At 57.0% G+C, this 26,430-nt stretch overlaps 11 protein-coding genes across 11 annotated transcripts; 5 read left to right on the forward strand and 6 right to left on the reverse strand.

The window, feature by feature from the left end:
* Window positions 1–51: 51 nt before the first annotated feature.
* MKK02DRAFT_34271 (D-arabinono-1,4-lactone oxidase) lies at window positions 52–1,892 on the reverse strand (the record flags this gene model as incomplete). The annotated part of the gene is made up of 6 exons (XM_053088886.1): window positions 52–92; window positions 333–565; window positions 607–818; window positions 852–1,037; window positions 1,078–1,569; window positions 1,605–1,892. The coding sequence occupies 6 exons, from the start codon at window positions 1,890–1,892 to the stop codon at window positions 52–54; spliced, it is 1,452 nt and encodes a 483-aa protein (XP_052944482.1).
* Window positions 1,893–2,153: 261 nt separating this feature from the next.
* On the reverse strand, window positions 2,154–3,121 carry MKK02DRAFT_16091 (uncharacterized protein; the record flags this gene model as incomplete). Its single annotated transcript, XM_053085576.1, has 7 exons — window positions 2,154–2,295; window positions 2,342–2,446; window positions 2,481–2,555; window positions 2,603–2,673; window positions 2,721–2,779; window positions 2,820–2,983; window positions 3,030–3,121. The coding sequence occupies 7 exons, from the start codon at window positions 3,119–3,121 to the stop codon at window positions 2,154–2,156; spliced, it is 708 nt and encodes a 235-aa protein (XP_052944483.1).
* A 2,438-nt stretch (window positions 3,122–5,559) lies between these two features.
* Window positions 5,560–6,019, reverse strand: MKK02DRAFT_37586 (uncharacterized protein; the record flags this gene model as incomplete). Its single annotated transcript, XM_053089708.1, has 5 exons — window positions 5,560–5,574; window positions 5,609–5,718; window positions 5,752–5,854; window positions 5,887–5,904; window positions 5,957–6,019. The coding sequence occupies 5 exons, from the start codon at window positions 6,017–6,019 to the stop codon at window positions 5,560–5,562; spliced, it is 309 nt and encodes a 102-aa protein (XP_052944484.1).
* Window positions 6,020–6,445: 426 nt separating this feature from the next.
* MKK02DRAFT_34273 (putative signal peptidase) lies at window positions 6,446–7,112 on the reverse strand (the record flags this gene model as incomplete). The annotated part of the gene is made up of 3 exons (XM_053088887.1): window positions 6,446–6,569; window positions 6,601–6,927; window positions 6,967–7,112. The coding sequence occupies 3 exons, from the start codon at window positions 7,110–7,112 to the stop codon at window positions 6,446–6,448; spliced, it is 597 nt and encodes a 198-aa protein (XP_052944485.1).
* A 235-nt stretch (window positions 7,113–7,347) lies between these two features.
* MKK02DRAFT_34274 (heat shock protein 70 family) lies at window positions 7,348–9,633 on the forward strand (the record flags this gene model as incomplete). The annotated part of the gene is made up of 9 exons (XM_053088888.1): window positions 7,348–7,544; window positions 7,577–7,965; window positions 7,997–8,095; window positions 8,127–8,464; window positions 8,495–8,608; window positions 8,639–9,077; window positions 9,109–9,294; window positions 9,326–9,510; window positions 9,553–9,633. 9 exons carry the CDS (start codon window positions 7,348–7,350, stop codon window positions 9,631–9,633), a joined length of 2,028 nt encoding a protein of 675 aa, XP_052944486.1.
* Window positions 9,634–9,864: 231 nt separating this feature from the next.
* On the forward strand, window positions 9,865–12,673 carry MKK02DRAFT_34275 (10 TM acyl transferase domain found in Cas1p-domain-containing protein; the record flags this gene model as incomplete). The annotated part of the gene is made up of 7 exons (XM_053088889.1): window positions 9,865–9,997; window positions 10,029–10,115; window positions 10,146–10,413; window positions 10,444–11,078; window positions 11,107–11,364; window positions 11,394–11,492; window positions 11,523–12,673. The coding sequence occupies 7 exons, from the start codon at window positions 9,865–9,867 to the stop codon at window positions 12,671–12,673; spliced, it is 2,631 nt and encodes an 876-aa protein (XP_052944487.1).
* A 58-nt stretch (window positions 12,674–12,731) lies between these two features.
* On the reverse strand, window positions 12,732–13,830 carry MKK02DRAFT_16490 (uncharacterized protein; the record flags this gene model as incomplete). Its single annotated transcript, XM_053085641.1, has 6 exons — window positions 12,732–12,754; window positions 12,786–13,016; window positions 13,049–13,074; window positions 13,105–13,182; window positions 13,214–13,327; window positions 13,358–13,830. 6 exons carry the CDS (start codon window positions 13,828–13,830, stop codon window positions 12,732–12,734), a joined length of 945 nt encoding a protein of 314 aa, XP_052944488.1.
* Window positions 13,831–14,550: 720 nt separating this feature from the next.
* On the forward strand, window positions 14,551–16,271 carry MKK02DRAFT_37591 (uncharacterized protein; the record flags this gene model as incomplete). The annotated part of the gene is made up of 5 exons (XM_053089709.1): window positions 14,551–15,110; window positions 15,259–15,792; window positions 15,825–15,898; window positions 15,931–16,020; window positions 16,054–16,271. 5 exons carry the CDS (start codon window positions 14,551–14,553, stop codon window positions 16,269–16,271), a joined length of 1,476 nt encoding a protein of 491 aa, XP_052944489.1.
* Window positions 16,272–16,782: 511 nt separating this feature from the next.
* Window positions 16,783–19,826, forward strand: MKK02DRAFT_37592 (uncharacterized protein; the record flags this gene model as incomplete). The annotated part of the gene is made up of 8 exons (XM_053089710.1): window positions 16,783–17,855; window positions 17,886–18,291; window positions 18,325–18,361; window positions 18,393–18,472; window positions 18,507–18,533; window positions 18,564–18,675; window positions 18,707–18,765; window positions 18,798–19,826. The coding sequence occupies 8 exons, from the start codon at window positions 16,783–16,785 to the stop codon at window positions 19,824–19,826; spliced, it is 2,823 nt and encodes a 940-aa protein (XP_052944490.1).
* Window positions 19,827–19,923: 97 nt separating this feature from the next.
* On the reverse strand, window positions 19,924–22,615 carry MKK02DRAFT_16138 (uncharacterized protein; the record flags this gene model as incomplete). Its single annotated transcript, XM_053085584.1, has 4 exons — window positions 19,924–20,839; window positions 20,871–21,221; window positions 21,252–21,311; window positions 21,342–22,615. 4 exons carry the CDS (start codon window positions 22,613–22,615, stop codon window positions 19,924–19,926), a joined length of 2,601 nt encoding a protein of 866 aa, XP_052944491.1.
* Window positions 22,616–25,364: 2,749 nt separating this feature from the next.
* MKK02DRAFT_6619 (uncharacterized protein) lies at window positions 25,365–26,132 on the forward strand (the record flags this gene model as incomplete). Its single annotated transcript, XM_053093683.1, has 4 exons — window positions 25,365–25,614; window positions 25,704–25,785; window positions 25,830–25,900; window positions 26,008–26,132. Coding segments are annotated over 4 exons (528 nt in total), but the record flags the coding sequence as incomplete, so codon positions are not given.
* Between the last annotated feature and the right edge of the window lie 298 nt (window positions 26,133–26,430).

Genomic DNA, 26,430 nt, shown 5'->3' on the forward strand with positions numbered 1-26,430 from the left:
TGTGAGCCGCTGATCAGAAGGTATTGTGCTGAAGATGCAGTAGGATCCGACTTAGGAGCGGCGAGCAAAATCACACGCCGGAACGGGCCCGGCTGAAGCGTGCTCCAAACGAGGACAGGCGGTGTACGCAAGGTGATCCAGTCAGGAGCGGATGGGGTCGGCGATTCCTACGACGGCGTCTTGGCGGAGAGGAGCACGGCAGTACTCGCTGGCCGAGGCCGCCGTTCGCGGGAAAGAGGGATGCTTGCATTATACTATTCTATCATGGACACATCTACGACTCTAAACCAAAATGTCCACCTACAGGCTCCTGACCTTGAACACCCTCGCACCAATCTCCTCCTCGCCATCCACGTGCCGCCTGACATACTCGCTCCGCATCACCCCAACCGGGTCCACCCTATCCAACACCTCCCTGAACTTGTTGAAGTCGGGGTACAGCGCCTCGATCTCTTTTGGCCGAAGCTCGTGCTCTTTGGCCCAGTGCGGTCTGCCGCCGTACTTGATGAGAACGTCGGCAAATTTGGTGTGGAGTTTTCGATAGGGAACGGCAAGGCCGTACGGGCTGGATATCAGCTGAGGTCTGATAGGACATTGTGGGCTTACCGGAAAGTGACGAGACCAATCCAGCACGTCTCCCTGCCCTGACTGGGACTGAGCCAAATGTCATCCTTGCACGACCATCTGATCTCAATGGGAAAGTGTGCGCGGAGACCCTTGGGGTCGGCCGCTTCTCGGTCGAGCCATTCGCGCATTTCTGCCAGACAGGCTTCGGTGTTTTCCGAGGGGATCGCCCATTCGAGCGCATACTGAGGAAACTGCAAGTTAGCAGGATCAAGGTAGAAACTTACCAAGCAATCAAAATTCAGCACCTTGTGCCCGTCATTTACGACCTCGCTGTTGACATTGGCCAACCACCATGCCCATCGACCGACCAGCGAGGTGAGGGAGGGGAATATCCGGGAGCAGAAGAGGAAGAATTGGGTGAGATGGTAGCCGAGGAGGACGGCCATGAAGGACGCGACAGGTTGGGCGGGCTATCATCAGCGAAGTCCGATAGATCGATACAAAACTCACCTCGTATGTCCTGTTTGCTCTCGCCACGACCATCCCCTTGCCATCGGGATACCACCACACCCTGACGTGTTCGGCACTCCCCTTGATCTCGTCCAGATGACCCAGCACCTGGTCCACCGGCAAAGCCGTCTTGATCTCCCTCAGCCTGAACGCTGGCTCAACCTCCACTTCTACTTTCAGTATTAAACCCGTCGCACCCAACCCGCACAAGCTCGCCGTGAAGAGATCGGGGTCTTCTGTCCTGGAGACCCGAACGATGGGTGCACCGGCGTGAGGAAGGGCGAGGACTAGCGACTGGACGTGGGCGGAGAGGACGGGAAAGGTGAGGCCGGACCCATGCGATGCAGTCGAGATGAGGCCGCCGATGGTCTGATCCGAGATCGAGCCGATGTTGGGGAGTGCCATCGGGGGTTGCTGCGCCTCGAGTAGCTTGTGCACATCATGCAGGACGGTCCCCGAATAGAAGGTGGCGGTGGACTTTTCCACATCGATCTAATTTATAAGCTCGATCCAAGCGGAGCACTTACGGTCTTCAGCCCCGTCACACCTTCCATGCGGACTAGCCACCCGTTCGTACACGCCAGATCACTCGGCGAGTGTCCCACGCCTACAGGATGTATCCTAGCCCCTTCCCTCCGCCCCATCTCCAGGATCTGGCGGCATTGCAGCGTGGTGGTCGGGGCAAAGACCCGAGCTGGACGACATCGGAATGTTTTGGCCCAATTTTGAAAGGTCGCCTTGGGGGAGGCGGTGGGAATAGAGATGGGCTCGAGAGCCTTTTGAAGGTCTGCGCTGCTAACTTGCGACAGATCCATGATTGATTATGGTGGTATGAGAGGAAGAGAGATTTGTTGACGCGGCGCACGTGTAGATAAGGGGGAAGCAACCTTGATCAGCGATTTTTTAGATCGATCGGGATGACGAATCTCCTCGGCGATGCTGTAAGACGCCATTCAGATCGCCGAGGGCGTGCAGGCTTGCACCAGTTAGCCTCTGTTAGCCCTGGGTAGATATGATGTGAAGAGCGACCAAGTACTCCTGCCTGCATAGACGACTCGCTACCACCGAAGCGTACTTTATTCCTCTACCCACACCCACTTGCCCTTCCGACCCTTGGTCCAGACATCGCAACCCGGTGCGACCTCCCTGTCCATATCCTCCTTCTTCAAATAGCCAGCCCTTGCATCCCGCTTCGCAAACGTCGATACGCCCATCTCCCTACAGCTAGTCAGCCTGACCCTGCACACTCATCCGAGAAGCTCACTCATCGCGCTGCTTGACCTTGTCCCAGTCCACCTGATCGTCACCAGTATAGGACATCATGCTGGCAGGCGGACCAAGCGGAAGGTCGGGATGGATATCGAATTGCCTTTAAAGTCAGCTTGAGAGTTTGCGAGACTCACCAAGTATGGATAGTCTTGCCATACGACCTATGCAGCTCCATCATGGCAGGTCGCTCCGCTACATCCGAGACCAGGCTGGCGGCGGATCAGCGGGTGCACTTGAGGCGTGTCGGGTCACATACTTGGGTACAAGGGATTTGGTGCCGAGCATGAGCTGTCCAGACTCTACTTCATATTTGTGCGAGTGCCAGAACTGCCGATGTCAGCTGCGGGCATCGTCAGGTAGAGCAGTAGACCCACCTTCTTCTCATCCTCCGGTAGCTCGAGGAACTTTGCTTCGGGTATCACATACTCCACCCCTGTACATCAGGGTCTGAGCACGCCTACCGATCGACGCACCTATCAGCCTGGCACCTGGCTGATCCGAGTCATACACTACGCATTGATGCAGATCACTTCGCAGGTGAGTGCAGAAGTGGTGAGCGCGAACCGCCCGGGTTGGGTCGTCCGAATATATGTGAAAGGCGCATAGATGTTGGTGTATCTGGTTGATAGGCTGGAAGCTGGTGATCAACTCAAGGTCTGGCGACAGTCCTCACTCTATCTCACCTCATCATGGCAGCACCAGCGACAGAGTACGCCGAGGTGTGATAAGCTCCGTGTTCCGCCTGCACGGCTGGGTTTGACGCGTCAGATCGCATTTCGGCAGCCAAGTCTGTGGATGGGGTAGAAGCTGTGATATCTGTGGAGATTTTCTCTTCTGGAAGAAAGAGAGCAGAGCGAAAATGCAGATAAACGAGGTGCTGACATCGGCCAACAAGCTCGATCGCTCGTCGCGTCATAGCATGTCACGTGCCTGATCTGTGGTCATCGTTCAGCATTGAACGCAGTATCACAAGTATCACCCAAACTTGTCAGACCATCTGGGCAGCTCTGCCTGATCGCATGAGCTCTGTGAATATGTGCTGTGCAGCCTGTGATAAGAGCGACCTATAAGGCTATCGCTACGAGAGGACTTCGAGGGGGATCATTTACGGCAGCTCCCGTTACCCCTGCAGCCCGCACCTCATTCCTCGCGCATCGATCTTGGTGAGCAGCTGTGAGCAGTGGCCTCAGACTCTAGATCTACGCACACGGAAGCGACCCATCTGGCAGGTCCACACGTGCGATGTCAGCTCGAATGGATGGTCTGAGAGCCACTCTGACCCTGTGACATAGCGCTAAGAGGTACCCCCAAGGCGATCAAGCACAGTTCGTAGTGGTCTCAGCGTGACCTGCGGGTGAGGGCTACACGAAGGGAGAGGGTGCGAGAGAGCAACTGGACGAGCTAGCTCTCAGAGTCTCAGCACGGAATCATCTCGCTTGTGACGGCCCGCGAAACTGCCTGAGTACTGGTATGTCACGTTCCTGAGCTCATCAAACCTTAAAAGCTTAAAAGCTCGGAGCTTCGGATCCAAAATCGCGGAGGATTGTACTAGGCTTGACGTCATGCGGCGGCGCCGAAAATCTTTTAGCGGCAGTTGAAACTGGTAAAGACTCAAAGTACATGTCTTCTTTGGGGCCGAGGGACGCCGTGGGACCCACGATCAGGCTACGAAGTACATGTCGAATGCCGACAAGATGGCCTCTTGTGTGTGCCATGCTTACCAGAGGGAATTCACCCAGAGCGGCGGGCTCAAGAAGAGATACAGTGCTTCCAAAACTTCTCAGCGGGCGGAGAGCGGATTTGCAATCCCAGAAGGGACGAGTCACGATTGCACCCGAGATGGACTCGTCCTCATGCATGGATCTCGCTACTAGAACTGCCAGATGTTAGCTGAGCTCTGTATGCCTACGCTCATGTCGGCCTCACGCCGAGAAGAAGTCGTGATGCGTGATGGCTCTGTAGAAGCGATCTTGTGGCGACCCCCTTGCGGCGACATCCAAGGCTGTGCCTCGAAACTTTTCCCTCGCTCGCTTGGCGGTTCCGATGAGGCACGGAGCAGTGACGTCAGTGTTTCACGGAGAAGAAGGTTTTGTAGTCCGCGCCGTTCGGCGCTTGAGGTCAGGGGGTCGAGCCAAAGGAGGGTTGGGAGGGAGGGTGGCGAGAATCATATATAGGCGAGGGGGGATCGCGAAATTTCTTCTTCCCTACATATCACAGCTATCAACACATTCTTCTACCATCTCCAACACCTCAAACACATCCTTACACTTCTGTACAAGCTTACATCATGGTGCGTTGAACGTTTCCTCCTCGACGATGTCAAGAGCTCATAGAGTCCAGGGAAACGTGATCAGTGCTATCGTCTCGGCCCTTAACTCGTTCGTGTCTGCCATCGCTGGTGTCTTCGTGGCCATCTTCAGTGGAATCGGTCGAGTCCTTGTTGCGAGTAAGTTGTTTTGATCAGTAGACGAGCTCCAGCTGACATATAGTCTGGAACTTCAGTAAGTAGCTTTGATCGAGAGATGAGCTCCAGCTGACCTCTAGTCACTTGCGGTTTCTGCCGCTCTGGTGGCCGTCGTGGAGGGAGAGGGACGGTCTAGCGGGCGGTGCGGTGAGTCTCTCGATGCGGTCTATGGCCTGTGCTGATCCCCAGGCTACCATCTAGTCGGTCACTGCCCTTTCTCGTCCCGTTCTCGACTCTGCCCTTTGCGTACTGCCAATCACCATATAATAGAACTGTCCATATGTAGCCTAGCAATACACGACATGCAATGATGATGCCTTAGCTCTTATGACTGCTGCCAGATTCTTCTAGGCTCAAGAGGCCCTCATACAGCTTGGACTGGGAACAAACTGGTCACGACAAAGTCAGGGCATCAGCGAAATACCTTGTATTCGGCCCCTATCACTCACTCCGAGCAGCCACGGATGATGACTCATGAGCGCTATGACTACTGCCGGACTGCTGGGCAGCAACCGATCTAACTTCTCTCGATGGCTTGAAGGAGCAAAAGTCAGATCAAGTAACTAGGACAGTAGGACTTGCTGTGCGAAAAGTGAGCTTTTCCTGTCATCAGTCCACCCTGCAAGACCGAGCTTATCAAACAATGAGCTCCGGAGACCTGCTTTTGACATAGCCGGTACATATAGGCGCTACAACTCGCTGTAAATAGGGTCTTGTTGACATCCGGAATTTGCAGCCCTCGACATGAACTACCGTCCCCCTTCCTGACCGTCAGCTATATTCTGGGCCTCTGCTCACCTGTCTCGCCATACAGTCAACCTCATATGATCTACCCGCCTTCATCTCCATCATCTTGGGCGTTCCATCGGGCTGCAGGTCGTTCCCGTCCATGAACAGTCTGAAAGCGGCTGGCCATTAGCGCTGGAGTGTGCACAACTCACCAGGATCTACTCCTCGCGCCTTGGCGAACCGGTTCAGTAGCTTGCCAAAGGTGATCGACATGGAGACCAGGACGAGGTTGGAATCACTCTCGCTCCCATTCATCTGATGTCAGGAGTATCGCATGCATGACTCACCTTCACTTTTATAGCCACCTTTCAGAGTCAGCAAGAACTCGGTGCAGCTGCGCTCCTCTATATGACTCACCTGGTTCTTGGCACGCAGCTCTTCCTCTTCCTCCCCAGAATAGTCATCTTTTTCTTCCGCCATCGGATGGTATGATAGCGGGGAGAGTCAGTGAAGGAAGTTTCGAAGCGCAGAATGTCGCGCTCGGGAGGGATAGCCCGGTGGTGCTCAGGCGCAAGAACTTGTCTAGAGAGGGGTAGGTGCTGGACGGATGGTCTCCAGCTGTAGGAGGGCGATGTTATGCAGCGGCAGAGACTGTCTGAATGAGAGGTGACAGTAAGAAGCTATGAAAGAAGGAACGTGAGATCCAGAGCACCGGCACCGTGCACCGGCGCGTACCTCTTTTACGTACATAGACGTTACAACCCCCGCTTCCCCACTAGTATCGGAGCCTGAGGCGCGCGGAGCTGCTCCTGCTTGTTGCAGTTGCCGGGAGTCGCGACTGCAGCGCCTCATTAGCTCATCCAGCATCAGCAGCGAGCCTCACGCGAGCAGTCATCATTATACATGCTATCGCTTAATCACCTCGGGGATATTAATGGGTCCCCGCGCCGTCGCCGCCACCCCGCTCGACAGCAGCCCCACATAGGGCATGAGGTCGTAATGAAGCGTGAAATTGGCCGTCGCGACACCCCTACCATCAGCTTCGCCGTATCAACACTCACTTGAACGACCCCGACGGCTGCTTCCATGGGTACTTGTTCTTGACCTCTTCCAAGCGGACATTCCCCCTCCCCCTCTTTCCGCGAGCGGGCTGCGCCTGGTTCTTCTTCGTGACGGCGCGAAAGTCCCTCATGTCCGCGCGCGTGACGATCCTATCCCATAAAACGACATCGTGGACATCGCCAGTGGGCTCGGCGTAGGTAGCGGTGAGGTACAGGAAGAGCTGTTTGGTATTGTACGAGTTGAGCAGGGGGTTGAGGTCGGTCCGGACGTCAAAGCGGAGCGTGGCGAGGTCCTCTTCCTTGGCACCCCATCTACGAAGGCGCCCTCTTTGTCTGAGGTCAGCTGGGTAAGCAGACCCTACTCACACAATGAGGTCCTTTATGTCAACCTTGCCAATGTTGACGGTGGGGAGGGTGATGAGGGAGGATATCGAAATTAGGCCTAGGAGGATGAGGATATAGGTTGTAGCTAGGGAGGAGAGATGGTTTAGGCGGTTCAGAGTGGAGTACATTATTGTGCATGAAGGGTGCACAGCAAGGAGGATAGCAGCAATTGGGGTGTGGCCCAACCGGCTGCACCACATTCCTCAATCTCCGGGTGGCTATTGGCGGGATCCAATAAAGGCTGCTGCCAGCACTTTCTAGAGGGCCACGTGATGTGACACGTCGGTCGACGTGGCGGTGGAATACAAGGCCATTCCTCAAATTCCCCCATCTCTCTCTTCCACCTCTATCACTTCCATCACCATGGCGACCTCCCTAGCCCCCAGGCGGCAACGCCGCGCGACGTCTTCCCTCGCGTCCAAGCTCGCGATCTTCGCTTGCATGCTCATCGCCCTTCTCTGTTTCCTCCCCTCTAGCAGCTTGGTCGCGGCCGAGGAAAAAGAAAACGACTATGGAACGGTCATTGGTATCGATTTGGGAACGACCTACTCTTGTGTTGCGTAAGTCTACACCTTGTTCGCGCTGACATCAGTGTGCAACGCGGAGGCAAGGTAGAAATCATCGCCAACGACCAGGGAAACCGTATCACCCCGTCATGGGTCGCCTTCACTCAGGATGAACGTCTTATCGGAGACGCCGCCAAGAACCAGGCTCCCCAGAACCCCTACAACACCGTCTTTGACGCCAAGCGATTGATTGGCCGCAAATTCGACGACTCGGATGTCAAGAAGGACACTGCCCACTGGCCGTTCAAGATTGTGAACAAAGGAGGGAAGCCCATGATCCAGGTCGAGCACCGTGGCGATCTCAAGGACTTTACCCCTGAAGAAGTGTCGGCCATGATCCTCACCAAGATGAAGGAGACTGCCGAGGCGTACCTTGGTCACAAGGTCACCCACGCTGTCGTCACCGTCCCAGCTTGTGAGTCAAAATCCGAACTAGCTGACATTAGACTTCAACGACGCTCAGCGATCCGCTACCAAGGACGCCGGAACCATCGCCGGCTTGACTGTCCTCCGTATTGTCAACGAACCCACCGCCGCTGCCATTGGTGAGTCACAAAGAAGCCGAGCTAATCCCAGCCTACGGTCTTGACCGATCCGAGGCCGAGCGCCAGATCATCGTCTATGATCTCGGAGGTGGAACCTTCGACGTATCGCTTCTTTCCATCGAGGGTGGTGTCTTTGAAGTCCTCGCGACTGCCGGAGACACCCACCTTGGTGGTGAAGACTTTGACAACCGTGTCATCGACTACCTCGTCAAGCAGTACAAGCGCAAATCCGACGTCAACGTGACCAAGAACGCCAGGGCAATGGGCAAGCTCAAGCGCGAGGTCGAAAAGGCCAAGCGCACGCTGTCGAGCCAGATGAGCACCAAGATTGAGATCGAGGCGTTTGAGGGTGGAAACGACTTTGCCGAGGTGAGCCGAGTCAAGACATAGCTGATATAGACCTTAACTCGGGCCAAATTCGAAGAACTCAACATTGACCTTTTCCGTCGCACCATGAAGCCGGTCGAGCAGGTCATGAAGGATGCTGGTGTCAAGAAGGACGAAATCGACGATGTGAGTTTTACATTGAACAACGCTAATTAGATCGTTCTCGTCGGTGGTTCCACCCGTATTCCCAAGGTCCAGCAGCTCCTCAAGGAGTACTTTAACGGCAAGGAGCCTTCCAAGGGTATCAACCCCGACGAGGCTGTTGCCTATGGTGCCGCCGTCCAGGGTGGTATTCTTTCCGGCGAGGAGGGCGGCAAGGGCTTGCTCCTCATCGACGTTTGCCCCCTTACCCTCGGTATCGAGACCACCGGCGGTGTCATGACCAAACTCATAGGCCGCAACTCGGTCGTCCCCACCAAGAAGTCTCAGATCTTCTCCACCGCCGTCGACAACCAGCCCACCGTCCGGATCCAGGTCTTTGAGGGCGAGCGGTCCATGACCAAGGACAATAACATGCTCGGCGAGTTTGACTTGACCGATGTGCCCCCAGCGCCCCGCGGTGTGCCCCAGATCGAGGTCACCTTTGAGATTGATGGTGAGTCTAGCTTTGAATCGGCTGACAATAGCCAACGGTATCCTCAAGGTTGCCGCGCTCGACAAGGGTACCGGCAAGTCCAAGTCGATCACCATCACCAACGACCAGCGCCGATTGAGCTCGGAGGATGTCGAGCGGATGGTCAGGGAGGCGGAAGAATTTGCCGATGAGGACGCGGCGCTCAAGAAGAAGATTGAGTCGATGAACGCCCTGCAAAGTAGGTCGACGTATGAACAGAGCTAACGTAGACTTTGCCTTCTCCCTTAAGTCCCAGGTGGCCGACACCGAGGGTATGGGCGGCAAGCTTTCGGGCGACGACAAGAGCACCATCCTCGCCGCCGTCAAGGAGGCGACCGAGTGGCTCGACGAGAACCCGTCTGCCGAGGCTGAGGACTACGAGGACAAGCTCTCGGAGTTGCAGTCCAAGGTTGCTGTAAGTATTGTCCTTTCTGCAGGTGGCTAAGCTGACAAGCAGCCCATCACGAGCAAGCTCTACTCTGGCGGCGGTGGCGGTGGCGACGAGCAGATGCCGTTTGGCAGTCACGACGAGCTCTAAGCTCTTTACGTAGCATAAAAATTGACGAGGATGAACGAGACGAGGAGGGGGCGCAGTAGATGTTGGGGGTTAGAAAGGGGATGTAGAGATGCAAAGGTGGAACGGAAAGGCAGCACATTAGGCCCCTGATCCCTTTGGGTAACGTAACGCCGCGTTCCTCCTGATGATCTTATCCGCATTTTCTTAAGCTTGATCTTGGATCCACATCTCTGCCGCAGGGCACCATCTACAATGCCTGGCCCATCTGCCACTGCCAATCGGGGCGCTAGCAAGGCCAAGCTGAATCCATTGTGGTATCACTATGCCTGCGCCACAGTCCTCGCCGCGATTGTCGTGGGGAACCTACTCCGGTGGTTGTTGATAGGTGGGTCTACGAGCTGCGTCGCTAACGGTAGACTGGGCAGACCCGTACCACTGCTCGGCCGTACTCAACAAGGGACAATGGATGGATCCTGGCGTATGGAAGCAATGGCAGCCAGAAGGTGAGGCCTGCAACGACTCTGCTTACACAGGCTGCTTCCACCAACCCCTCAAGCACACTGGCTACTTTTCCTGCCTTGCTCAACCCGTCACGTCGTCGCCCAAGCGCCAGGTCCTCTTTGTGGGCGACTCGTCTGTCCGGCAGCTGTACTTTGCCTTTGTCCGCTTGGTGGACGGAGGAAAAGGCGCGATACCGGCAGAGTGGGGGAGCGAGGGCGAAAAGCACTCGGATAGGCGTCTCACGTTCTACGATCAGGCGGGAACAGCAACGGAGCGGGCATTGGAACTAGAGTTTTGGTGGTAAGTCGGTCGACGAGCGAGCTCACTCAGGGACCCATACCTCAACACTACACGCACCATCTCCCTCGTCGGCTCGACCTCGTCCGATCCTTCGTCTCTACTTGTCATGGGGTCTGGGCTATGGTACCTCCGCCAGCCCACCTCTGGCGGCCTGGAAGCCTGGGGCGAAATGATTCATCAGACGTTCGAGTCGCTCAAAATCAGCCAAGGCTCGCCTCGTACCGCCCTGCAAGCCCCCTGGAACCCCATGTCCACGACTGGCGGCCCCGGTTTCGGCGTATCCGACGCGGTCGTCTTCCTCCCCGTCACCGACGCGGTCGAAGGGCTCCTTTCCCCGTCCCGCGCAGAGACCATCATGCACACCGACATCGAGGCAATGAACGCCGATCTCCTCGCGCGGCTCACGCACGATACGCCTCCTCCCGTCATCGTCCCCACCGTCTTCAACCAAATGCTGGTCCCGAGCGAGACCACGGACGGGCTGCACTTTTCCGACAAGATCATGAACAAGCAGGCGGAGTTGCTGCTGGGGTGGCGGTGTAACGACGTGACAGAGTCGGCGTCAGGGTGCTGCAAGCGGTACAAGTGGACTCGGCCCGTCCAGGCTGCGCTGCTGGTGTTCTTTATCGTCTGGGCGCCTCTCTCCCTTCTCGGTCCAAAGCTTCGTAAGTTTACGCATATCGAAGCTGATAGACCCATCGCTTTACCAATTCATGCCCAAACCCGCACTCGCCACTGCGCTTTCCTCGTTCGGCCTCGCCATTGGCTACCTCTTCTTTGCCGATCGCACCACCGTATTCCTCAAGGAAAACAAAGTGTACGACGCCAAAATCTTTGGCGGCTTGACCTTGGCCGCTCTTGTCGCTGGTCTCTCCACCATCAAGAACGGCGGCAAAGACCTCGGCTTCCTCAACCGGGACATTACCGATGAATGGAAAGGCTGGATGCAAAGTGAGTCCTGGTCGTTCGAGCTGACCCAGTCGCGATTCTCATCTATCACTTTTTCGGCGCATCGAAAATTTCTGGCATCTACAATCCCGTACGAGTCCTGGTCGCTGCCTATCTCTTCATGACAGGATGTGAGTAACCCCACGACACCGCTAATGTAGACGGCCACTTTTTTTTCTACTACAAAAAAGCCGACTTTGGGTTCGACCGAGTCGCTGCCGTCCTCGTCCGCCTCAACATGCTCTCGGTCGTCCTGCCCTACACTATGAACGCCGACTATGCGTTCTACTACTTTGCTCCCCTCGTCAGCTGGTGGTACATCATCATCTACGTCACCATGGGTCTCGGCTCGAAATACAATGACCGCGCCTTCTTCCTCGTCCCCAAACTCCTCCTCGCCGCCGGTTCCATCACTGCCTTCATGCACTACACCTGGATCATGGAGTCGATCTTTTCCTTCCTCAACACGGTCTTCCAAATCCAATGGTCCGCACGGGAATGGTCCTTCCGCGTCACCCTCGACCTCTTTATCGTCTGGATCGGCATGTTCTCCGCCTACGCCTACATCAAGGCCAAGGAGCTCCAACTCCCCGACAAGCCATGGTTCGGCAACGTCCGCGCAGCCACCCTCATCCTCAGTGCCCTGGCGTTGGTGTGGTACTTTTGGTTTGAGCTGTCATTTGACAAGTTTGCCTATAACGGGTATCATGCCTACGTCTCGTGCGTCCCCATCCTCGCGTTCGTGTTCCTACGCAACGCTACCCCTCTGCTCCGCTCAGTCAGCTCGTCCCTATTCACCTTCATCGGCCAATGCTCCCTCGAAACCTTCATCCTCCAATTCCACGGCTGGCTCGCGAGCGATACCAAGGCCATCCTCCTCGTCCTCCCTGCGACCAAATGGCGCGCCGTCAACATCGTGGTATCGACCATTGCGTTTGTCTGGCTCTCGCATCGGGTCGCGGGCGCAACAGGCGATATCACCGAGTGGATGGTGGGAAGGAAGAAGTCCTTGCCTATGCCAGTGACTGCGGTAGCGGGAGTGGTGGAAGGGTCGGCGGATGGCGCGCAGAGTGGCGTTCCAGAAAGTATCCCGTTGATGGGGCAGGAGAAGGACGGGGAGACTGGACACAATGTGAGTGGACATTTGAATGTGCTGATCCAGTTCACGGCGCGATCTACAAAATCATCATCATCATCCGGCAACGCTGTTGTCGACATCTTTGGGAAGATCAGGGATATGGCTGATAAGAGCAATGCCGTCAAGCTGGGGTTGGTACTGTTGGGTTTATGGGTCCTCAACTGGGTCTACTAGCTATGCAGACTTGAAGCTTCGACGTAGATGACGACTCTAACCTCTTCTCTGCGCCAGCTCAATACTCTCCAAACTCGACATCTGCCATCAGCCAAGCCGTAGCCGCACTTACGTCCTGTCAGCATCGCATGCTCCCTCGCTCCCTTCTCCCCCTTGAGGCCGATCTTGCACACTCCGCACCGCAGGTCGAAATTGGACGTGTCGGTATAGTAATGTCGCGCCTTGAGCTGCGATACTAGCGTGATCGCCGTGGAGACGATAGTATCGTCAGATACGGGAAAGACGGTGGTGTGGAAGGAGGGAGGAGCGGATTCTACCGGAGACAACGTGATGGCGTCGTAATCTCTACATCAGCCGAGCTTTGAGTGGACTTACGGATACCTGAGTAGACCAACAAACACCTAATCAGCACTGCTCGCGCCAAGGCTCACCTCGAGTCGTATTCTCCCTCGCCGAATCGGTCACATCGCCCGCTTGCCACGTCGAAGGACGAGATCTCCGTCTTGTAACTGGGGTGAGCTCCTTCTAGGGATAGCTTACTGCTTGGCAAAGATGGATAGTTCTGCATCAGCTCTGTCAACACGATACTTACCTATAGCCCCACCCCACGCGTCCTTGCTAGAAATCTTGCTTATATAGCTATCTCTCGGTTGTCTACATCAGCCAAGTTCAGCTTGGACTCACCCAAGGACGACCTCAGACCACGTCTCCGCGTCGCGCCGTATTTCATCCGCCGCGACCTGCCTCAGCTTTCCCGCTGCCTCCATACCCCCCTCAAACACCACCCCGAGCGCGCTGAACATGCACGAATTGTCGTCCGGCACGACGCGTAGCTGAAGGTACCCGGCATCTCGGCCGGGCAGCGGAATCGACTCGGCACTTGGCTGGGAAGCTGGGCGTGGCTGCGCTGGATGTGGCGATGGTGCTGAGATAGTCTCGTTGAGATGCTTTATTGATGGGCCTGGAGTTGGTGTAGGAGCTACAGGCGCGTTTGTAGCGGGCTCCGGAGCTGCTGTCGGCGGTACTGAAGTCACGATGATCTGCTCGCCGCGGGTGATGGGTATTGACGATAAAGGACCGTTTGTTGCTGGAATCGCCTTGGGCGGATACCCATACTTTACTGATATATCAGCCCCTGGCACTGTGTTTGCGTACATTCTTGCTCGTTGGGGGGTATCTCTGACGCGGAGAAGATGAGTACGCGGAGGTCATCGACCGTTTGGACTTCGGGGTCGACTTCGAGCGTTGTGACCCCTCTTGGGTGGCGAAGGCGGATCTGAGACAGTCAGCTGAGCGTGTGGCCTTTGCTAGCCTGGACTCACAGGTACCATCGGTGGGAGTAGCAGTATATAGAGTACAGAGTTAAGAGTCAGAGCATGGAACGCGCAAGTGGAGGTCTTTCCGCTGTACCGTGTTACGTAACCCTTCGGAGGCAGAGGGCGGTGACGCAATCAGTCCGCCTGATCTTTCGATCGATCACTCCTTGTCTCTACTTTACATGTATACTTGCAGCTCGGTCCTGAGTGCATAGTCAAAGCTCAGGAAATCAGTATACATAGAGCAGTGTAGTACGACGTCCGAGGGTAAACAGTCTCCAGCAAAAAATTGCATGCAAACTTGCTAGCGCGTTCTCAAACGCAAAGCCGATAAGCTCCAAGCTAGTTGACCCGAAACACGGCCCGCCTCTGCTGACCCTTGCTTTTTCAACTTCGTAGTCAACTATCCTTCATCACTTGACATTGGTCGTCTGAAAGGACCCCTCACTATCAGCATTAGCTCGCGCAGCACACGATGCTGCGACCAGCCTCTCCTTAGCGGCTCTCACGAGTCTCCTTTACCCAGCTGCGCGCCACAACACGCTCGCCGGGTCTTTCCAAATGTCGTTAACACGCCCCATCTCCACCCAGCGACCAGCTACCAACCTCGCGCCCCAGTCCAGTCCCCTCTCGCCCCCTTCATCCTCACCCTCCCTGTCCTTTTCCACCTCGACTTCGGCGTCCAGCGAATCATCCTCGGCCTCCCTGGTGGATCTCGTCCGGGGCATGGGTATTGACGAAGGGATTAGGGTGGGCAGTGATGACGGCTTGGACGTGGGAGGGGAGCTCTCCAGGGAGGGGCAAGGGGAGGCTAATTTCAAGCGACATCGGCCGTCCTTCCTCACTCGAAGCGCGGAGCAAACTGCGTCACCAAACACCCCCAACTCTCAAACCGTCAGCGAGAACGAAAGTCCCTTCCACAGATACTCTCCCACGGGCTCCGTCGCAAGTACCGCAAAGGACGGTATCACACCTCGCGCAGAGATTCCTCAGCCTATATGGCCGCTGTCAACGGTCAAGACGGACAAGCGGCTGGCAGCAAGGCGGCTGGATACCGAAGTGCCCCCTTCGGAAACGCCGAGGGGGACCGAGGCGGAGGTGAAGGGCGCGTCTGAAGAGAGGTGAGTGCTATAGTCTGTTCGCTCAGGGAATTGGTCGGTGCTCGCGGTTCAAGGCGAAGGGCGCTGGCAGGTTGCGGAAAAGAAACCCTGCCGAACGCTTGCCTTGCTGTTGCTCTACCCCCGCTGTCCTTTCCACTGACTGTCGCAGCTCGCCCACGCTCCCCACATTTTCTCCGCTTAGCGCACTGGAACCCACCCCGGTTACCACAGAACCCTCAACCATGCGGTATGCCTCGGGCGGACAAGTCCCAACAAAGAAGTCTCCCTCCCCTCGCCCTCAGCCTGGCTCCCACATCCTTGCCGCCTCCACCAAGACTGGCTGCTACATATCAGAGCCAATCTCTGCGCCAGAACACTACCCCCTCCCCATGTCCGCTTCGACATCCTCATCCTCATCCATCCATTCCTCGGTCACGTCCAACTCGTCGGCAATGGCGACAACCCCTCCGCCTCCACGCTGGGCTATGCCCCCAGCGCACACCAACAAGATCTCCGGGAGAGCCAAGAGCTTTGGCGACGCCATGATGGAACGGCCGGACGTGGACTTTGATCCTGAGCTGTTTCAAGTGCCAGAGTCTGAAGGGGATGATGAGATTGAGGTGATCAAGGGGAGCGGCGGCAGAATCGCTCTGCGAAGCACGAGGACAGTGTATGAGATCATGGTGTGGCTGCCGGGGTTCAGGTGAGTCTGACAGTCGTCGTCGCTGACGGTAGTTTGGAGAACATCACCATTGCTACGCGAGGCAGGGGGAACATCAACATTGTCGCTGATCGCTGGGAAGAAGGAGGTGAGTTGCATCCAGATGGTGGCTGATGGTAGATCATGCTCAGTGGGATGTCAAGCTTGGAGATGACGCCAATATGCGAGCCATTGGAGCCAAATTCGGCGGGCATGATCTGAAAGTCACCAGTACGTCTTGGTCTCGTTCCCAGCTGACGCCAGTCCCCCGAGAACAGCGCCACCACTCTTCCAGCAGCCGTCTGGGCCAAAGCCGGTCTGGTCAGAAGCCCAAACTGTCCATCTCCACGCCCGCCACCCCTAACGGCGAGGCCTCCGAGAAACTGGCCGACCCACCCGCCGACTTTTGGGCGAATCAATGGTCCCCCCACGCAATGACCCGTCGACTCCCAGCGAAAAAGACGTCCCTCAAGACGATCTGACCCCATACGACATAGATCTTTTCTGTAGCAACAGTCGTCTCTGCCAACTCTTGTATTATAGTAGCATCTTCAGTAGTCGAGTGCATCAGCATGTGTGCACAGCAACGGAAGAGCTCCCTTTGGCGGAATCTGAAACGGTCGACGCGATTGGCGCGTTTCACATTTCCAGAGCTGACAGGCACGATCAAGTGCTTTCGCCCTCGTTCCTGTTTGTGTGTAGCCTTTGGGTCAATTTTCGGACTCGACAACTCCGAGGGACCGTGCTAGGGCGATCGCTCGCTTCGGGAAAGGGAGAGGGGAATTTCCAACGCACGAGGGTCTAAGCGTAAGCTCCTCCCCTCTTCCCTCCTCATCCTTCACTTTCTTTCGACATGTACATATCATCAGCCAACCCAGAATCCAGCTTTGCCTGGACAAAGTCAGCCATTTCAGCTCCTTCCCTTGCAGGTGCTGACCCACAGAGACTCACCCGATGTCATCGCCCGTCTCCGTGACAGGCTCTATATACGACATGGACCTGGTCGATCTTGACTTCTCCGATACCCCCTCCTCGGCTCTATCCCTGACATTTGGCTCACCAACGCCCGATGGGACCACTCAATCCCTCCCTCTGACCCCCGGCTCATACGACCAGTGGATGCCCCTCGTCCCGGACGTGACGGGCAAGGTCACTCCCAAGGTTGCCGCTGCCCCGCTGGCTGTAGAGGAGGAATCGACTTCTGCTCCGCAACACGAGGAGGACACGGTGAGCGAGGCTGAGACTGCTTCGCCCGAAAAGTTTCAGGAGGAGCCGGAAGCGCCGGAACCGGACGAGCCATCCACCAGCCAGGCGGCGGCAAGCGAGAGCGGCGAATCAACCTCCTCCCACCTTCGCGCAGCCGCTGCACCCTTCCAGCACAAGTCCCCCTCGCCCTCGCAGAGCAAATCGCTCCGTGTAGTGTCGACTACATCGCCGCCATCCTTCTTTTCCGACCGCGCCGATGACGGATCGCAGTCCGCTCTCTCCATCCCTACCAGTCCTCAATATGGCATCGTCTACCAGCCATTCTTTTACGGCGAGGCCGGTTACGAAGCCGCGGACGTCGCCCAGGCCGCTGCCCTGTCCCCCTCGGCGGCTCCCTTCCAGCTTCCTCCCGGAAGTAAGCCGATCCGAATCACCTCCCCCTCCCCTACCAAATCCTCACCCACAAAAAAGGTCACCCCCGCCCAAGTCCCCCTGCCTGATTCACAACCTTCCTCGGCGCCTTCCCGGATCGTAGCGCCCGAGCGCGCGGAGACGCCCATCACGCATCTCGCTCGGACCATGTCGGGGATCTCCATCACCGAGGGCTCTATCCGGGTCGTAGGGGAAGACGCGCCATCGGACGCGAGCGACGGTCCCCAGACACCCGCGCTCATCAAGCCTCAGACGGCGGATATACCAATGTCCGAGGAGCAAGCTAAGGTGGAGCTGGAGGGCTTGATGGACAGCTTTGACGAAGTCGCCGAGATGGAGCAGCAGCTGGCCAAGTACGTGGATGCGTATAGCTTGTTCAAGGGCGGGATCGATGAGGTGGTGGCGAGACTCCGGTACAACCTTGCTGGGTAAGTCTACCTGATTCGGAGCTGATTCAGTCATACCTGCTCCAACATTACCCACTCGGATGAGCTCCACGCGGCCCGCCAACAAATCATCACCCTCCAAACTCAGCTTGGTGCCAAACTGCAACGCGAGAAGGAGGTCTTGGCGGCCGCAGCAAAGGTTCCCGGTCTCGAGGACAGGCTCGTCAAACTCGAAGCGACTGCCCAAGAGGCGAAGCTCAAGGAGGAGCTCTGGCGCAACAAGCTGGAGAAGGTGCGAGATCGGTACGAAGCCCTCGAAGCGGACCGCGGTCATTGGCATCAGCGAGAACAGGAACTCGGCAAGCAGTTTTTAGAACTCGAGGATCAGCTGCATCAGTCCACCAACGAGATCGGCAGGTTGAAGGCGAAGGCACCGGCGACCTTTGCCGTGGTCATGGTGGAGTTTACTGTCTCTGTCGTGAGTCACTAAACTCGTTCAGGCTGACGTGAGATCGACAGCTCCTTTATCAGTCGTGGATTCGAAGGAGGTAAGCCAGATCCCGATTGCGCTGACAGCAGGATCCGAACTAGGCCGGAACATCGCCGCGGCATCGCCAAAGGGGGAGCACCTCCTCGTCGTGCACATCTTTCTCAACGTTGTGAGTCCGCATAGTTGGCAGCGCTGATAATCAGCCTGAGCTCAGAAAGAAGCTCATACAGGTGCGCTTTTGGTCTTCAGAGCTGACTTAGAACGGTACTATTCAACGGGAAGCCGACCTTCACGACTTTCTTGATGGCTTCCGCTCGATCAGCGGGCTGTTTACCGTCATTGATGCGGACTCCCCTTCAACCAAGATACAAGGTGGGTCAAGCGCCGGCCAAGCTGACAGTAGACCACCTCAAACTGTACAGGCTCTTAGGCGCCGTCCAGATCATCCTCGCAAGCCGAAGTGTACGTTCACCTGGTTGCTCGGCTGATTTCAGGGCAAGCCGTACCAAGACCTCATCGAGTCGGCGAGCGCTTCCGGTCGAAAGGAGGTCTACGCAGTGCGCGGTGATGGTCCGGACCCATTCATATTCATCGGCGAGGACCATCTCGTCTCCATCTCTGGTCTGATGGGTACGAGCGAGGCGCGGGAGACAAACACCCCTGCACCTCGACCCGTCGATACGCCTACAGCTCGACCGGCCGATACGCCTGCTGCTCCCGTCGAGACCCCTGCAGCTCGACCAATCGCTACTCCCGCCACCCGACCGGTCGACACCCCCGCGTCCGTCACTACCGCCCCATCTCGCGGCCGACGCACTCCACCGCACATGATGCGATCCCTCTCCATCTCCTCGGCCGGGACGGAAACGGGAAGCCGGGTCATGTCGCCTCCCAGCCGGACTCAGCACATACCATCCATCCCTCCGACGCCGGCCGCAATCGCCCCTGCCCCATGGGCTCAGACGCGCGCCAGCGCCCCTCCACCCGTCACCCCTGCCTCCAAACTGCCTTGGTGGCAACAAGGCAATACCCTGAACGATCAAGTTCAATCGGGGCAGATCAAATCCTCAGTCCCCTCCACACCGGCCGACGACCCCACACCAAAACGCCCTGCACAAACCACTCGTAGCCGAGGCCTCACCATCCCCGTCGACGACCTCGGCTCGCTCGCTGGCAGCCCACCCGACAGCGACGAGGACCACCCCAATGTCAACCTCCCTCATTCTGCCGTCAAGTGGGTACAACGTCCCGTGGCATATAATCAAGACGCTTACCCAGCCAGCTCCACCAGATCCCGATCCGAGTCCATCTCGTCCTCATCGGTCGGCGGCGGTCCTTCCCACGCCGGCAGGGTGGCGGCGCAGAATGCGCAAGCTGCTCGCATTGCCGCGCTGGAAGCGCAGGAGCGGCAGGAGCGCGCGGGGAGTCGAAGTGTCTCGAGCGGCGCAAGGCCACCGGTCAATATCAAGGGACGAGGCGGTACGGGAACGATGTTCGGGTTTGGCGGTCAGGGGAGGGGTTAGGGAGAGGGGCTAGGATCACGACAGTAACACATCATATATCATTGCTTCTTCGCGACACCCCATGTTTGTACAAACCTATGACACATTCATGCAATCATCAATCCTGCTGCTCTGTCAACAAGAACCTAACTACACCCCCCACCACTTCGCCAATTGTCACCATCCCCTCGAGCACCTTGACCCGCCTCTCCACGTCCAGCCTCTTCTTTTCTTGCAATTCCTTGCCCCTGTGGAGGTACTCCATCATGCTTCCGGCGGTATGAATCGCCTCCTTGGTCTGGTCGGGGTACCGCTCTAGCGCCGTCTCGAGCTGCTTGACCAGTTGCTCCCGCTCCGCCTTGTCCACCGCCTCCCCCTCCACTTCGCCTCCGCCCTCAAGCGCTTCCGCCAGCGCAATCCCATCCAGCACCTTGAGCACCTTGGTGATGAACGCGTCTACCCTCGGAGCAGTGAATCCCCGCTGTAACAGCTGCTGCTCGAGCTCCCGCCCGGTGAGGAAGCCCTCATCCGTCGCGTATAGATCCGCCTGGAGGGCCCGGCGCGCCAAATCCAGCTCTACGGCGATAAGGCACGAGTGCGCGATCCAGTTGTTGACGTCGTGCCGGGTAAAGGTGTCCGAGACGAGGGAAATGAGGAGACGCAACGTCTTGACCGAGTACTGGATGGGGTATTCCTGGGGCTCGGCGGCAGAGTTGGTGAGGGGAGGCCGAGCTGGCTCCGCAGACTTGGCTGCTGTGGTGGGCGTGGGAAGCCCGTTGGGTTCCGGAGAAGCGACCTTGACACTTGGGCGCTCGGCCGTCTGGGGGGTGGGAGGAAGGGCGTGCTGAGGAGTAGTCCCGTTGGTAGTGGCGTGTGTGCTAGGAGGGGTAACGTGGGGAGGGGCCGGACTCGACTCGCTGGATTCCGCGGCCGGTGCTGCGGGTAGGGCGACGCTCGTGACGAGGTCGGACAACTGGGCAGCAAAGTTGACTGCCCCGGGCGAGGATTGGCGCGGACGCTTGGGAGATTGCGATCTGAATCAGCTCCATGCGCAGTATAACGCACTTTTCGGTATTCACTCCATCTGCACTCCTCGACCTCTTTGCACCCACATCCGGCTCCTTGGCCGGCACTTCCGCCTTCTTCCCCACCATCCACGGGGCGATACCCGGGAACAGCTCTTCGACTGGACCAGGGATAAATCGCCCCTCGCCATTCCTGACCACCTTCATGCTCCCCTGCCATCCCGCCCAGTCCGCCAGGTCGTCCGCATTCTCCTTGGCGTACGGGCTCGCAAAGTCGATCGGCCTGTCGTGCAAGGCGTCAATGGCCGCGGCGCCCGAGTCGAGAGTGGTGTACTGGACATAGGCGAACCGGGGGTGATTGGGATCGGTATGATAGATGTCCACCGAAGTTCTACGTCAGCCTTGCCAGCGTCATACTTACAAGTCGCCAAACTGTGCAAAAAGCACGCCGAGGTCTTTGGCCGAGAGCGCATCGGGAAAGCTACATCAGCTCTGCTTTGCTGACGCTCACCTAGTAACAAATATCGACTCGGCCGGGGGCGGGAGGTGGGTTTCGGTATCCCCAAAGAGCTTGCGGTGCCTCTCTAGGTCCTCCTCGGCCATCACTTCATCCTCAACGGCCGCCTCCACCTCGGGCATGGCCACGGGCGCGGGCTGTGGCCGCTCAAACACCTCCTTCCTGCGACTGGGGTCCGCATCGCCCCGCTGCCACGGCCCCGCTTCAGCGCTCCCCGACGGCATCGGTTCACCGCCTCCGTGCCGCTGGTACATTTGCGCCAACGTGCCCTCCTTCTTCTTTTTCAAGTAGGAATTACTCGCCGCCACCATGGCAATCTTGTCCGCCAATACGTGCCCCTCGATCCCGCTGTTTTTCGGCAACCACACAAAGGTGATGTGGGCTTTAAGGAATTCGCAGCAGACTCGGCGCCAGAGGGCGTCAAATCGCAGACTTTCCGGCCGGGACGACGTGTCGATAGCGACAATAGCGGCGGCTGAGTCGCAAAAGATGATCATCTCGTGCGACATGGGCGTTCCCTGCTTGATGGAGAGCTCGAGCAGCTCATGGAAGCCCTCGACCGCTTTGCATATGGCGCCTAACTCCGCGTCGAGGCCGTCACCGCCGGGAATGCATGCGCGCATCTTTCGCCCCGACTGGCCCATGTCGATGATCCACTCGATGGCGGCGCACCAGCCCTCGCCCGCCCGCGAGCATCCATCCGCATACCACACCGCTGAGCTCTTCCGACAGAGCGCTCGGTGGATATCAATACAGTCCCCGGGGTTGACGGCGATATACTTGTCGAGGGGGAGTTTGCTCGGCGGGAGGGAGTAGATGGCAGTGGTGAAGCTGCCCGAGATGGTAGCCGTGACGACCGGGGTGAGCATGTTGAGGTCCTTGCCTTCGCTCTGGCGCGGGGCCGACTGAGCGACGCGACGCGGGGGACTGGCCGGTCGAGCAATGGGACGGCTGTCCTGACGGGGAGGAGATGCATTGGGTGGGTAGCGAGAAGCGGGATATGCCGTGGAAGGCGAGTAGGGGTCGTACGAGTCGGCTGTGTAGGGGTCCCTCGGCTGAGGATAGGGCCCAGGGCGAGAGTCGTTGGTATAGGGGTCGTACGTCCTGTAGCTGGCCGTGGGAGGTGGCGGGCCGGAGTTTGAGTAGGGGTAAGGGGGATGTTCGCGCGGCGCGTTGTTTAGGGTGGGAGGGAAGGGAGGTCGGTCCGAGTAGGCTGGCCGACCTGGCGAGTAGCGACCGGAATTGTAAGGGGGCGGATAATTACTCATCTTTGCTGCCACGTCAGCCGCCGTTTCGCTGGATAGATGAGATGACTGACATGAGTAGTAGAAGTAAAGTTAAAAAGGCCGAAAACGTCAAAGCGTGAAGAAATCAACAAACATCAGCTGGAAGCCTTGATCGCTGTCAGTGGGACTCACAGGACTGTCGTGGTGCGTCTCTGTTATTGATACCGATGTGAGTGTAGCGGTAGTGGGGTCAAGAGGGTACCCGTAGGTATCAGGGGTGAGATGAACCTTTTGGGTCCTGAGAGTAGTAGAGGGGTAGTCACTATGTTAGAGCTGGTGTCTCTAGTTCTGTGTGCGCTCAAGAGCTGCTGCAAGAATGGGCTGTATGTATAAGAGTAGTGATGAGGAGGTTGAAAGGCAAAGTCAAGATGAAAGATGAAGCTGAAAGAGGCTGGCTTGTCCACCACCGTCAGCTTTCGGGTGGCAACTGTATATGAGCCCCCCCATTTAGATCTGGTGCTCCTCAGCTTCTCTTACGCATACCCACCTTTGATGTACACTGCATGTACAGCTTCATCAGAGCAGAGCACTAGCAGTGCGTCAAGAGCTATGGCGGGTCTCGCTCCGAATGCGAAGCGGCTAAGAGTGAGGCTGCACTGCTGATATTTCTGGTTGTAGCTGAGTTCTTAGACCATCATCATCTCTTTTCCAGTCCTGGTGGTGACCTCTGCAATTCTGTACAGACGGAGTGAGCAGAGTCATACGCTCTCACTGCACACATCTGATGAGTCCAGCATACATGGGAGAGGAGCAGCGTCGGATTCCAACAGCAACGCAGGAACCGGCTCTTGGCCATGAGCGGATCCTTGGAAGGGGTGCAGGGGAGATAGGGGGCGTGCCGTGGGCTGTGCAGGGGAAGCAAGAGCAGGAAGTGTTTGAAAGGGAGCTGGAAAACAAGCTCAATACGAGACCAAGATGACAGTACCTCCACCGAAAAGCTTAGTGGGCCCAAGCAGGGGTCCGATTTCGGCAGCGCTTTCCTCTCTATCATGTATGTCATATACGCTCGCTCAATCGCCATCCCTGCTCTGGTCTGCCAGCCATCCCGTCGCCTGACGACCTGCCGCGGCCATTTTCTCTACTGGTCGAGGCTATTGCCGGGCGGTGGGAAGGACTTTTGTGCCGGGAAGGACATAGGGGTTAAGAGCAAAGTTGCACTGTAGAATTAGCCGAGCGATCTTGACCAGTGGCGTCTGGAGCCGCCCATCAACCCTTTCGGCAGCTTTGGAATATACTCACGTTCGAATATGCTACGCCAGCACCAAAGCTGCTCTGATCAGTATGAATATTGCGAGATAGGTGAGTTTCGCCTTACCCAGTCGAAAGAGCGACGGGCCATCCTCTACCTGGTACTCCATCAGTTCCAATCTGCATTAGGATACGGCACAACTCACGCCTGAAAAGAAGGACTGAGGCTACCACACCGACACCGAAACCGAGACCAGCGTTGACGAGGAGGTCAGCGACCTTTACTGTCAGCTGCGGTGCGACTTTCGGCCGCGTCAGGTCTAGCGTGGTCTTCCGGGTATTAGAGGTACGTTCAGCACCATGACTGAGCACCATTGGCGCTATGTAGCAACCGTTGGAGCTGAGACGCAATGCTCGAAAGACCTACACAGTTGTCAAACTGCTCATCAGCTGCATCCTGCGAGCTGAGCTATCGACTCACCTTCCTGGCGATGACATCCTCGCTCGGGATAGGCTTGACGGAGGTGGCGGGAGCGGAGGCGGAGGCAGCAGCGGACATGGTATAGGGTGTAAGAGGGATAATTGGTCAATGTCAAGAGGTGGACACCCGATGACGGCCAAGTTGCTCCCCGCATGCCGCACCTGGCGGAACCTATTTTTGTTGCGGATCTCTTCGGATCTGCGGCTTGACCAAGAGCTATCTATCCTTCACCTTGTCCATTGGATAGCATACAAAGCCAAACCGACCCGATGAGCGTAGCGTATGCTCAGAACTGTATGCCAGAGTCGAAAACGAAACGAGCTTGCCCGGGATGGTTTAGGGAACTTCGCTGTTGGGACTGCTGCGGGCGTAGAATTTACTTCAACCTTGGGGCACACACAGATCCCTCCTCCCCTTCATCCTCGATCACTATGTTGACATCTGCTTGATACCCATCGCTCACACTACTCTCGTCTATCACTGATTCACGGACTAGTTCTTGTCAACCAAAACAGGTCAGATCTGCGTCAACGCCGACGACATCGCCGAGCCCGCACGTCCTTTCCGTCCGCCGAAATCAGCTTGACGCACCCTGCCAAAGGATCAGCAGCTCACTTGCCTTCGCAGGTAACCGGAAGCGGGAGAAGCGACAGAGCTGAAAGGGCCTTCGAGGAGACGTCATATCTCTTGCCCCGCCGACTTCTCGACCCGACCTCTTCCTCTCATCCTACAACATGCCGCCCCCAGCTCTCGAACCTCTGGTCGGCTTCCACAATCTCACTATCGCTTCCACGTCATATGCGGTACATCACTGGGTCAAAAGGGAGAATGTCGCTCCAAATCAGTATCGTAAGTCGCCAACTGCTTTGCCAGATCCGGGAGGCCTTAGCATATGAAGACGAAGCTGACTTTGCAGAGACAAATACAATCATCGCGGCGTGCATCATGTTCATCGCTATTTTGATCGCCTGGAATCTGCCCGTCTTGAGGGACATCATATCTGGACTAAAGGTGAGCGGCTTCAGATTTGTCGGAGACTCGCGCTGATCCCAGCTCTTCACTGTCGCTGTACACGAGCTCTCCCATCTCACCGTCGGGCTGATCTGCGGCGGACAGGTCGTCTCGATCTGTATTGATCCAAACGATGGAGGCGCCACACATATCATGGGTCTCATGCGGAACTACCCTCGGATACCGAACGACCCATACGCTATGCCAACCTACGCTCAGCTGTTTTGGAGTCCGAGCGCTCTGGCGACGCTAGGTGCGGGGTATGTTGGAAGTAGTATAGCGGGCTTCCTCTTTGTGGTGAGTTCTCCTCGATCAAGTCGAGCTCAGAGCTGATCTCGCAGTTCTGTTCTTGTGAGCTCCCACCCATACGAGTGATCTGCTAATAGCCAGTCCACATTGTCGCCTCGAAGATAGCTGCTCTGGTGATCCACCTTGGATTACTCGTGCCGATATTACGAGCAGATCACTGGGTGTACATTCACCAGCCCCCGCCTTGTGACTCGAGCTCATTTGCAGAGCTTTCGCCAGTATCGTGCTATGCGAAGCCGTTCTCATTGGACTGTGGTTCGGGGATCATGGCAATGTAAGTGATGCACGGAACGAGGGGGTACATGAGCTGATTAGATACAGGCTCTGCGATTCTACGGCAAGTCGATCAGCTCTGACTGCTGCTGGACCTCAAGCTGATCCGCAGTACTCTTTGTCGGAATGATGCACCTGTACTATGTCGTGTGGGATTACATCGACGAACGGCTGTTTGACAAGCGCAATACGTCGGACTGCGCGCAGTTCTCGGAGCTCCTCGGCTGGCCGACAAGCGGTGCGTTCGTCTCTTTTGAAGGGTACGCTATCGCTGACGGCACAGCATGGGTGTGCTTTTGGTTCTTGTACGACACCCTCGTCTTTACCGCCGCGATCTTTGCGGGCATCATCGTATTCAGGGTGAGTCCCTGTCCAACTTGCTACCGGCCAAGCTGATCGGGTAGCGAACGGATGCGCAGATGTACGACGAGGCGTCAAGATTCTTGCCAACGTGAGAAGGCGGAATGGGGTGTTAGCTTTGGGAAACGGAAGAACGGACATTGCCTGGTTGGGGGACTGCTTCGATGCAGTATAA

The sequence above is a fragment of the Dioszegia hungarica genome, assembly GCF_025882075.1.
Source record: "Dioszegia hungarica strain PDD-24b-2 chromosome Unknown MKK02contig_11, whole genome shotgun sequence".
Lineage (NCBI taxonomy): Eukaryota > Fungi > Basidiomycota > Tremellomycetes > Tremellales > Bulleribasidiaceae > Dioszegia > Dioszegia hungarica.